The sequence below is a fragment of the Poecilia reticulata genome, linkage group LG14, assembly GCF_000633615.1.
Source record: "Poecilia reticulata strain Guanapo linkage group LG14, Guppy_female_1.0+MT, whole genome shotgun sequence".
Taxonomy (NCBI): domain Eukaryota; kingdom Metazoa; phylum Chordata; class Actinopteri; order Cyprinodontiformes; family Poeciliidae; genus Poecilia; species Poecilia reticulata.
The window spans coordinates 7,460,975-7,472,762 of NC_024344.1; the positions used below are offsets into that span (position 1 = coordinate 7,460,975).

Below are 11,788 nucleotides of genomic sequence, written 5' to 3' on the forward strand. Positions count from 1 at the left end.
CCCTGCACTAGAGCCAACAAAACCTTAAAAAAAAAAACAGTTTGCCCCTGAGAAAACTGAGCTGAAATAAAAAGCTGAGGGGGGAGAAGATCCCCAAACCTGACCCCCCACTCAGAGAAAGGGTCTCTGGCAGGTGAAAAAAGCCTCTCTGGAACTCAAAAATATGCTCATGTAAAGATGTAAACCTGAAATATAAAACATGGTTGAAAATAATCCCTTTGTGTCAACATTTGAAGTAAAACTAGAGTTACTATTTCGGTTATTTTATGTTTTGTCATCCCTTTTATTTCTATACTGCTACATTGATTTCTATTGTATTTAGTTAATAAAAAACACTTGTATTTGCCTAAAATCTTTGACCTGTCATAGTCATAATCGACTAACTGAAGTCAAGTCACCAAATTATTCAATGGCACTTTTGTGGAAACATTAGTATTGGTATCACAATACTAGCTTTGTATTTACTTGATTGTAGATCAGTACCAGAGTTCCCAGGATTGCACACCCCTATATGAACCACACTACACCATCTTTGGCTAGATATATGGCTGAGTGTACAGACATATTTTACATTTCTTGTATTATTAAATAATTTCTGCTGTCTGAAAATAGATTGATACCTTTGTTGTTGTTTTTCTGATTCTTCCAAATTTTTCTTCTGTCATAAAACCTACAGTGCCTTGCAAAAGTATTCAAACCCCTTGAACTTTTTGCCACTTGTGTATGTGTATTTTAAAATATATTGTGAGGTGGAAGGTGAAGTGTAGTTTGTTTTCAATTTTATTTTTTACAAATAAAATTTTTAAAGCTATGGCGTATGTGTATTCTGGCACCCCCTAACCGATGTGAATAAGATCCAAACATTGACTAAACTTTGTTTTTTGATGTGGTGCCTTTAATGGTGAAAAGTACAATGTACATCACTAAATTTCTCCTGGATATTTTGGGGTAAGTTGCTCTCAGAGGATACTTTGATCACGGCAGGGTTTTTTTCAGGGAAAATAGTCTTTTCTCAGATTTACAAACAGCTGGGGAAAAAAATATGTTTAACCCAGTTCTATGCTGTCAAATTATACTTTCTGCAGAATGTCAAATTTTTCAATACATTTTGCCATCAGGATGCAACCAAAAAGTGTTTGCCCCACAATGTGGTAACACACAAACTAAAAGTTTTTGATGCCAGTCAGTAGCATGTATTTGTTGCCTGTAGCTTGGCAGTTCTATTAACTATATTTTTTGTGTCTATGTGTTGTATTTGATGCTGCCTCAGGCCTTGAAAAATAGGTTTTTAATCTCAATGGGTTTTTATTGTGATTTTTGTAAAGGTTAAATAAAAAAATAAATAAACATGTGTATTAATCGTTGCTTTTCATCTGATCAGTCTTCGCAGGAATCAATAATTAATACAAAGTGCCACCATAAAAGATCCAAAGCAGAAATGTTTGACGTAAAACGTATAAACCACGTGTGTAGTACCAGCAGTGGCCACTAGGGGGAAGAAGAGGCTTGAATGTGCATGAACCGGATGTTGATTGTCTTTGCGTGGATATTTCACAGACCACGCTGCTGCCACAGCAATGGACACATTCGAGCTGTTTAGGAAACTCGGAGCCGGTGCTAAATTTGACTTAAAGAGATTTGGTCAAGATGCTGCTCGGTTTAAGGTACTCTTGATAACAATTCTCGGCGGAAGTAGTAGCTAACACTAATAGCCGCTGCTCATGTTGGCTAGCAGTGATATCTGTTGCTTCTCTAGTTTCTCTTCCCTTTTGATGATTAGCTGTGGTATTATTATACGAGGCACTATGGTCACAGCATAACCTGCATATGTTCTGACCCATTGTGTAGGTGGCCAGGTCTCAGGGCAGAGAAGCGTCGCTGGATTCCCTGTCTGCGATCAACTACTTCGGCACAGGAGCAGCTAATGGAGCCCAGAGCGTGGATGAGGAGGGCATCGAAAGTGGAGACTCTGAAGTAGGAGGCAAAAGAAAACGCAAAGAGCGACCGGGAGAAGTGGGACACAAAAGCAAGAGGACGGAAAGCAGAAGGGTGGAGGAGGACGGTAAAGGACACAGAATCCATGCTTGTTTCTTAGGTTTTTTATTTTAATTTTATTTTTTTACTGTTTTATATTTTAAGAGTGGCAATATTCGATAAATAAGAAATAGTTTTAAATTGTGAATTAGGGCATTTATACACACAGCCCTAGAAATTAAGTTTTGTCCATTCTTCTTTGTAAATGAGCTCAACATCTGTCATATTGGATGAAGAGCATCTGTGAAGGACAGATACAGTTCTGTCTGTATCAAAAGTGTCCATCACTTTGACCGAGAGATGTGATTTTAAATGATAAATGTGGAGTGAGGCTTGGAGCAGCTTACCTTACTGTAGGTGCAAATTGTATCAGGCAAAGTTCATTTTTCAGAGTATAAGCTCGCTTCTCTGTTTTTATCTCCAGGTGGTGGTGAACCACTGACTGAGACCCAGGGAGGTGGCATCACCTGGACCTCCTCCTTGGACAGAAAGATCCAAGACGAACAGAAGGATGGGACGGAGAAATTCTCGCTCAAGAGGCTGAAGCATCTTCATCAGGAGAAGGTCTCCTCTCACTGAAACCCCCAGAAAGACATTTTTGTCTGCTTTTCTATAACTTGGACGTTCATGAAAAGAACTCTACACTCCTTAAGGGTTTTGTCTTTTTTCTTTCTGGGTTTGGCTTCAAGGTTAATCGCATTCGCGCGCAGCACCGTATAAATGTCCATGGCTGCGATGTGCCCGACCCGGTTTGCTCGTTTGAGGAGCTTCAGTCCGAGTATCGTCTCAACCCACGCGTTCTTCAGAACCTCAAGGACGCAGGACTGAACACGCCAACGGCGATACAGATGCAGGCCATACCGCTCATGATGCATGTGAGTTAAAATACTTTGCGATTGGCCAATCATCAGAGCACAGAGCTCAGTTTTTTTTTTTTTTTTTTTTAATTTGAGATTATTTCTGCTGGTCTGGTTTCTCTTTTAGGCTCGGGAGCTGTTGGCGTGCGCTCCGACCGGATCTGGAAAGACTTTGGCCTTCTCTCTTCCGCTGCTCGCCCACCTGCAGCAGCCTACAAACCTGGGCTTCAGGGCTCTGGTCATCTCCCCGACCAGAGAACTGGCCAGCCAGGTACACAGATTGTTTCTACCCCAGTCAGGATAACAAAATTTACTGGATGATAAATTGTCTCTGAAATTATTGCGGTAAACGATAATATTGTTGTTTTGAGACAATTTACTTTTGTACAGAACACTCCACACTGAAACTGGAAGATAGTTTTCATATCCAAAATAACACAGAAACATAAACAATAAAATGAAATAAAAACTACAACTGAAACCATGTGCAAAATGGATTATGAGCTCTGTAAATGAAATTCATGGAAAAATCAAAATAGAAATTATTGAATTCATTTTAATTCATCATGAGATTAATGAATCAATTGCTTATCGCAACAGGCTTGTTTCAGACCTTATTTTTGTGTAATTCACCTCTTACTAGTGTCGACTGGATTTATCAAATACCTATTATAATGTCGATCAAGTATTGGTTGAAAACTTTAATTAAAGCTGTAGAAAAAACAGCTGGTGCTCACAATACTTTAGATATTTCACTGGTTGTTGCAGAGGAAGAAGATGCTGAAATTTAAGTTTACTTGTTTAATAGTTTATTTGATTTTGTTGAATGTTAAACAAAAAGTAGCTTATTAAACCTGAAGCAGAGCTTTAACTTCATCTTACATCTAAGATTTCATTTTTAGGTTAAGATACAGTGGATCTTCTTGTGACCGATACATCAATCAATCAATCAATCAAATTTTATTTGTATAACACATTTCAGCAGCAAGGTATTTCAAAGTGATTTACATAATTAAAATAAAAACAGAATAAACGGTGAGAAAGATAGATTTAAAAAAAAAAAAGATAACATTAAAACCCGCGCCCCCCTTAAAGGACTTCAGTTAAACGTCGTTTAACTGGGACTCTAACCCTCTGGGACTTTAGTCAAAAACATCGTTTGACAAGGACTCCAACCTCTAGGTTTTTAGTTGAACGCCATGAACTGGGACTCTAAACCCCGTAGGACTTTAGTTAAACGTTTTCCGGGGGGCTTTACATTATTAAAACGGAAACTGTGAGAAAGAGAAATAAAAAGAAATTAAAAAGTAAAGATAAAAACATTAAAGAGATTTTTACAAGATTAAAAAGGTAAACACATAAAAACATCAAAGACATCAAAACCGGCACTCTAACCCTAATTTAGCCATAAGCAACTCTAAACAGGTGGGTTTTAAGTTGAGATTTAAAGGCACCCAGTGTTTCAGCTGTTTTACAGTTTTCTGGAAGTTTGTTCCAAATCTGTGGTACATAGCAGCTGAATGCTGCTTCTCCTCGTTTGGTTCTGGTTCTGGGGATGCAGAGCAGACCAGAACCAGAAGATCTGAGGGGTCTAGACTGTTGGTACAACAATAACAGATCTTTAATGTATTGTGGTGCTAAACAGTTCAGTGATTTATAAACTAACAACAGAATTTTAAAGTCTATTATTTGAGCTACAGGGAGCCAGTGTAGGGACTTTAAAACTAGTGTTATGTCCTCTATGTTCCTGGTTTTAGTGAGACCCCGAGCAGCAGCATTCTGGATCAGCTGCAGCTGTTTGATTGATTTATTAGTCAGACCTGTGAAGACGCTGTTGCAGTAATCAATGCGGCTAAAGATAAACGCATGGATGAGTTTCTCTAGATCGCGCTGAGACATAAGTCCTCTAATCCTTGAGATGTTCTTCAGGTGATAGAAGGCCGACTTTGTGACTGTCTTAATGTGGCTCTGAAGGTTCAGGTCAGAGTCCATCACTACTCCCAGGTTTCGGGCCTGATCGCTGGTTTTTAGTTGTAATAACTGAAGCTGTGCATTGATTCTARTTCGCTCCTCTTTAGGTCCAAAGATAATAACTTCCATTTTGTTTTTGTTCAGCTGGAGAAAGTTTTGGCACATCCACACATTGATCTGTTCTAAGCATCTATTCAGTGATTGGATGGGTTCAGAGTCACCTGGTGACATCATGATGTAGAGCTGTGTGTAATCCGCATAATTGTGGTAGCTAATCCTATTTCCTATTATAACCTGAGCCAATGGGGGCATATAAATATTGAAGAGAAGGGGTCCTAGGATTGAACCTTGGGGTACCCCACATGTGACCTTTGACCTCTCTGATGAGAAGTTTCCGATTGAAACAAAGAAATTAGTTTCATTTGATCCTTTCTAGACTCTTTTCAAAACTATGGCTTTAACTGAAGGATATGAATACTGAGAAAATTCCTACGTGGGGCTCAAGAAGACTCGATGCTTAAGTTGAACCAAAAGTAGCTTTAATAAAGTTTTAGTATGAGGTTTAAACACCTGTTGGACATGTTGCCTGGTTATTTCATCCTTTACCGTGGTATTGTTACAGATGTGTTCTTTTCGTAGGCACTCTCTCCATGTTAGCACTCAGCTTTGTTGTGTTGTGTCCAGACCTACAGAGAGCTGCTGCGCCTGTCAGACGGAGTCGGCTTTAGAGTTCACATCATCGATAAAGCTTCCCTGGCAGCTAAGAAGTACGGTCCACAGTCAAATAAAAAATATGGTGAGTGGTCACAAATGTTGTCTGAGGTCTTTCATTTTTGTTTCTTATTAAATCCTGTGGATTTTTTTTTTTTTTTTTGTGCAGACATACTCGTCAGCACTCCCAACAGACTGATCTACCTTCTCAATCAGGATCCTCCAGGAATCAACCTGAGCAGGTATAATTTATCACACTTCTCATTTTGTTAATTTAACATCTGTCTTCACTCCTGACACGCCTCTTGTTTCTCAGTGTGGAGTGGCTGGTTGTGGACGAGTCCGATAAGCTGTTTGAGGACGGGAAGACGGGCTTCAGGGAGCAGCTGGCGACCATTTTTCTGGCATGTTCCAACGCCAAGGTGCGCAGGGCTTTCTTCAGCGCCACCTGCACGCCGGAGGTGGAAAAGTGGTGCCGCCTGAACCTCGACAACTTGGTTTCTGTCAACATCGGACACAGGTAGCGCTCTGCCAGTAGAACTGAATACCTCTTTGTGTTTTAACATAATAATGCTGTAGAAAATGTTCAGAAATACAGCGGTGGAGACGGTGGAACAGGAGCTGCTGTTTGTCGGGGAGGAGAACGGAAAACTTGTGGCCATGAGGAACATCATCAAAAAAGTAAGGAGCGCTTTTTTGTGTTTTTGAATGTTTTTGTTGGTGGAGTGAAGCATGTTTTCCTCTTTGTGCTCCAGGGTTTCCTGCCTCCCATGCTGGTGTTCGTTCAGTCCATAGAGCGAGCGCGGGAGCTTTTCCACGAGTTGGTGTACGAAGGGATCAATGTTGACGTGATCCACGCAGAACGAACACAGCAGCAGGTAGAAAGAAACACACACCACACACACATTCACAGTCTAGCCATCTGTTATTCGATCCTTTCATTCTCAATTCGCTGTCCATCCATTCATCCATGAATTTATCTATCTTTCCACCTTTCTCCTTAAATATTTGTTTTATTATTTTTATTATTACTTTTTATGACTATAAATAGAAATTCTTCTCCTGGAAAGAACTTGGCTTTTATTAAACGGGCTGCTGCAGGACTCCAGCAACATAAAGTAGTGTTACTAGTGAAAAATAGTAAAAGTAACAATTCAAGAATATTTTTGAGTTTTTCAGGCTGGTAAACTTCATCATGAAGAATTTTTTAGTGTCATGTTAAAGAAAAATACTATAAATACAATTGAAAAAAGCAATGGGATAGTTGATGGTACGATAATAGTGCATCCTTTCTGTATATCCATCTGTTTGTTAGTCATTGTACAGAACAGCAACAAAATTCTTTTCAGCCTGCATGTCTGTCCATGCATTTATCCATCTGTCCTTTCATCTGTCCATCTGTCCACCACTATCCGTCCATCATAGTGAGCGTTTGCATTTAGACATTGAGTCTGGAAATGTTTAGAGTCTAACCAAGTAAACAGTGCAGGAAGCCCAGCATGGCTCATGGCGTCCTGACTGGCTGCTGCGTTTCAGAGGGACAACGTGGTGAACAGCTTTCGCTCCGGGAAGATTTGGGTGCTGATCTGCACGGCTCTGCTCGCCAGAGGAATCGACTTCAAAGGAGTGAACCTGGTGCTGAATTACGACTTCCCCACCAGCGCCGTGGAGTACATTCACAGAATCGGTGGGTTTATTGGAGGACTGCTGTTCAGCAATGTTTATTTATTTGACTTTGAGAGTGGCTAAAGTTACAACATTAGTCGAGTATTTTGTAGAAGTGTAAATTATATAGAATGTGTTAAATGCTTTTTCATTCGTGTGTTTTTTTTTATTTTCATGAATCTCTGTCTATCCCTCAGGCCGAACGGGCAGAGCTGGACATCAAGGGAAGGCCATCACCTTCTTTACAGAAAATGACAAACCGCTGTTGCGCAGGTTCAAAATAAACCGATTATGTTCGAACCAGTGAACATTCTGTAACCCAAGCTGTTATGGAGGATTGGGAAGATGATGGCTGGTTTCCTTTTTTATACATTTTCTTTTCTGACATGTCTATGTTTTTCTCATCTGAACAGCATTGCTAATGTTATAAAACAAGCTGGGTGCCCTGTGCCGGACTACATGATTGGCTTCAAAAAGATCCACAGGTAAGTGAGATGTGTGATTATAACCAAGTCAAGCTGTGTATCAATTACACAAAGTACTGCCTGCACGGAACCCCTTACCGTTTTTAAGTTTTGATCATCGTATTTTGGATATTTTGTTTTTCTTTCAGCAAAGTAAAGCGAAGACTTGAGAAGAAACCTCCCAGTAGGAGCACCATTTGCACAACCCCTCGCTTCCTCATGAAGAAGAAAGTCAAAGCTGAGAAAAAAGAACATAAGGAAGCGTCAAAGAGCAAACAGAAAGGAGAGAACGGGGCTCAGACAGCGGAACAGCAGAACAAGAAGAAGAAGACAAAAGGAAAAGTTCAAAAAGCAGGACAGAAAAAAGGAAAACCTAAAGCAGCAGTTCAGAAAGGAGGATCAAAATTAGGAGGAGCCAAGTTAAAAAAGTAAGCACGGGCTTCACCGGCTGCTTGTTGAAGAGTGATTCATGAACACCTTAGAGTTCAAATAAATTAATCACTTTCACCAAAAATGCTTATAGGAAAACATTAAATGACTTGTAATATAATGAATAATATCAAAACTTCAGGACTAACTACATGAGAGCTACATGTAATAATAATGTTCTTTGTCTTTTCTTAAATCAGGAAAAACAGATGAAAAATGTACAAAAGGACAAGAGGACGGTGGTTCGGTGTTACAGTGGACTTTGTTTTCATGAACATTCGGTTTAATGGTTTCACAGTTCTGGATTTTATAATCAGAATAAAGAAAAACCTTTTATACATTGTCATTTTGAAGCCTTTTGTTTATCTATTTTGTCAATAAAAACGCACTATTTGGTGTTTGTGTTTACAGATTTGTCTCAGTAAATCAGAATATTATTGAAAATTTCAGTAACTGAATTCAAAAAGTGAAATCTATAGATTCATTAGAAACAGAGTAACATGCTTACAGCTTTTCTATGACTTTAGATTATTATAGTTTGCAGATAAAACTTAATAAAGTTACAAGTGCTGTTGCTAAAAAGCTTATTGTTGCCAAGAAGATTTAGTGGATAAAGTGTTTAAGAAAAATTTGCTAAAGCAAAAATAAAAAAAAAACATGGGAAGGTTATGAAGCAAAGCCCACAGTAAATCTTTTTGAGTTTCATGTTTGAATTAAATTTGTGAAGTAAATAAAAGATTACATTTATGTTAAATGAGGAGGGTTGAAATTAGGGTTGGAAGGAGGACTGAAAGGGTGATGGCAATTAGAGTTTGTAGTAAGGTTGGAATGAAATATGAAATTAATGTTGGAAGGAGGATTAGAGGAAGGATTGAATGGAAAATTAAAAGATGGGTTGAAAGGGAGGTTCCCTCCAATCCTCCTCCTAACCCTCCTTCCAAATTTCATTCCAACTCTCCCTCTTGGTTTCTGGAGGTCATTTAATCCTGTTTTGGATTTTGCCTGTTGTTTTTCCTCAGCCATTTCATGCCCAGTTCTTAGTATAACAGCACAGTGTGCAACATCTGTGTGTGCTTAAGAAAATGAGAACAATTTAAATCCAAGGAAGAAGTCTTAGGTTTGTATCAATTTAACTAAAGAAATGTGAAAAATGTGACAGGCTGCTTTGACAAAGTGCATGGCTGATTGTTTCACAAACTGATCATCTCCATGACAGGCCGCTGTTTCACAAACTGATCATCTCCATGACAGGCCGCAATGATGCTGTGATTAGTGTAGAAGGAGCCCCGATCATGTATTAAGAGCTTATACTGGACATGTGAACAGGTCTCATTTTTAAAAATCTTTTTTTTTTATTCATAGTATATATTCATAAGTTTGAGAAAGTAAATCTTTGAGTTTCTATTTGCTGTAAGCCATAATAAAGTTTTAGTAATTCAATTTAATTACAGAAATAAATGTACTTCTCTAAATTCTAACTTATTTATGGAGACGGGCAGCTACATGTGGTAAAAGAGGGCGCTACCATTAACTCACTGTGATATCGCGACAATGCTCTGAGATCTCGCCCTTGCATTATACTGAAGGAAACCCCAACTGCTCTTCCTTTCTCAACATGGCACCGAAGGCGAAGAAGGAAGGTCTGTGAATCCTAAAATTATGAATGAATAAATCGCACATTTTGTGATTATAATGCCTCGAACAGTAAACACAGATGACTCGTTTGAAAGTATATATCAGTGGCGACATACAAAGTCTAATTTCACAGTTGCCAACTGGTTAAATATGGTTGTAATCTACATTGCGAATGTGGTAGAGAGGTTAGCTAAGCTAACGTGAGCGCTGATGTTACCGACAAAACGTGGTCTACTTGGTCATTAATTTAACTTCATTAGCCTACTCTGATGCATTTGGTATGGAAAAACGGTTTCAAATAATATATCGCTAACCGTTTGTTTAAACATCAGTCAAGTTTTGCTGTTAGCATGAGTTTTAACAACATGAGCGTCTTCAGTGTGGCTACGCTAAACTGTGCCGGATGACCATCAACATTTACTTCAAGGGATGAAACTACCCAGTGTAGTTTGGGGGTTTAGTTGAATTTTGGGAGAATTAATCATTTGAACGCAATTGAGAAATCTAGCATCCATGTTGATGTGCACATTTTTGTAGCTGTATGACTTAAAATGAAGACTGGAAATTATACCTTTTGTGATTCAGAGGCATTTGAAGGCTAACTTGGTTGATTCTGATGTTTTTGACACTTTGATCCTGAGGAGAAAAGTTTTGATCAAACAAATTCTGTAGCCTAAATCTTATACAACTGTAAATATATTAAGGAACAAGACTTTTCTCAATGTCAAAGTTCTGGCCGGCACTGTTCGACATCCAGGGTTTTTACTAAATTAATTTATTTTATTTTTTTTTAGCTGTCCCTGCCAAAACAGAGGCCAAGTCAAAGGCTCTGAAGGCAAAGAAGGCTGTGCTTAAAGGCGTACACAGCCAGAGGAAGAAGAAAATCAGGACTTCTCCCACCTTCCGTCGCCCTAAAACCCTCCGTCTCCGCAGACAACCCAAGTACCCTCGCAAGAGTGCTCCTCGCAGGAACAAGTAAGTTTTTAGACCTTCAGCAATGAAAAGGCCAAAAACACGGTGCACATGATGGTAAATGCGATCAAAGTATGAAAAATCATGAGTCCAATTTTATTAACTGCTGATGCACCTCAGTTAATGTACTGTTTTAGTTTAGTCTGTTTTGTTTTGAAGCTTTTTCTACTTGAAATAATCTGTTAAATTTATTTTTTTAATCTTTCAGGCTGGATCACTATGCCATCATCAAGTTCCCCTTGACAACAGAGTCTGCGATGAAAAAGATTGAGGATAACAACACTCTTGTATTCATTGTGGACGTCAAGGCAAACAAACATCAGATCAAACACGCTGTTAAGAAGCTGTACGACATTGATGTCGCCAAAGTCAACACACTCATCAGGTAAGACGTCTTGGTCCAGGCTGTGCATTTGGTTTCCATGATGAAATATTGCATAAATATGCACTTTGCTCTTTAATATAGAACCCAACATGAGCTATATATGATTTCAAATAACTGTAAAATGACTTTCATGGAATACTTTTGCTCATGTTTACTCGCATTATTTGTTCAGGCCTGATGGTGAGAAGAAGGCCTACGTTCGGCTTGCGCCAGATTACGATGCATTGGATGTTGCAAACAAGGTGAGTTTTATTTCAGCAGGCCGATGCTGTAATGTTTAATTTTATGGACCTCTGTATTTTGCAACTCTGTGCATGTGATGTAAACATTATTTTGATCTGAATGTCTGTGATGCATTCAAAGGAACCACTGATGCCAGATGCTTCAGATTTAGATTAACTACTTTTAATGAGCTTTATTTAATTCATGCATTTTTCTCTTTTTTTGTAGATTGGCATCATCTAAACTGGCTGAATATGTGTGGAAGAATAAATATTTGTAAAAACTAATTTTTGTGTCTTTGTATGTTTTAAGAGATGTCACCAAACCTTTTGTATGTATGTATATTATACACTTGCTGTCATTGACTGATAGGAAACTAAAGTTTTATGTTCTGGGATTTAAACCTATGGATTAGCAAATTGTGAAACTTTTGACAACCTTTA

The 11,788-nt window shown here is 38.6% G+C and overlaps 2 protein-coding genes across 2 annotated transcripts; both read left to right on the forward strand.

The window, feature by feature from the left end:
• The first annotated feature begins 1,517 nt into the window (after positions 1-1,517).
• On the forward strand, positions 1,518-8,477 carry ddx52 (DEAD (Asp-Glu-Ala-Asp) box polypeptide 52). The gene is made up of 15 exons (XM_008427136.2): positions 1,518-1,664; positions 1,849-2,062; positions 2,459-2,598; positions 2,724-2,909; positions 3,019-3,162; positions 5,547-5,658; positions 5,743-5,815; positions 5,890-6,093; positions 6,164-6,254; positions 6,329-6,451; positions 7,110-7,260; positions 7,436-7,511; positions 7,652-7,723; positions 7,852-8,130; positions 8,332-8,477. The coding sequence occupies exons 1-15, from the start codon at positions 1,578-1,580 to the stop codon at positions 8,342-8,344; spliced, it is 1,965 nt and encodes a 654-aa protein (XP_008425358.1). The 5' UTR covers positions 1,518-1,577; the 3' UTR covers positions 8,345-8,477.
• A 1,193-nt stretch (positions 8,478-9,670) lies between these two features.
• On the forward strand, positions 9,671-11,632 carry rpl23a (ribosomal protein L23a). The gene is made up of 5 exons (XM_008427135.1): positions 9,671-9,771; positions 10,561-10,741; positions 10,947-11,123; positions 11,296-11,365; positions 11,574-11,632. Exons 1-5 carry the CDS (start codon positions 9,747-9,749, stop codon positions 11,586-11,588), a joined length of 468 nt encoding a protein of 155 aa, XP_008425357.1. The 5' UTR covers positions 9,671-9,746; the 3' UTR covers positions 11,589-11,632.
• The last annotated feature ends 156 nt before the right edge of the window (positions 11,633-11,788 follow it).

Excerpts from the sequence above, each read along its gene's own strand:
- ddx52 (XM_008427136.2), top strand. The coding sequence starts at position 1,578 with ATGGACACATTCGAGCTGTTTAGGAAACTCGGAGCCGGTGCTAAATTT. Across the intron at positions 6,452-7,109 it reads CAGAACGAACACAGCAGCAG|AGGGACAACGTGGTGAACAG; the intron begins GTAGAAAGAAAC and ends GCTGCGTTTCAG. Across the intron at positions 7,724-7,851 it reads GGCTTCAAAAAGATCCACAG|CAAAGTAAAGCGAAGACTTG; the intron begins GTAAGTGAGATG and ends TTTTTCTTTCAG.
- rpl23a (XM_008427135.1), top strand. The coding sequence starts at position 9,747 with ATGGCACCGAAGGCGAAGAAGGAAG. Across the intron at positions 9,772-10,560 it reads ACCGAAGGCGAAGAAGGAAG|CTGTCCCTGCCAAAACAGAG; the intron begins GTCTGTGAATCC and ends ATTTTTTTTTAG. Across the intron at positions 11,124-11,295 it reads AAAGTCAACACACTCATCAG|GCCTGATGGTGAGAAGAAGG; the intron begins GTAAGACGTCTT and ends TTATTTGTTCAG.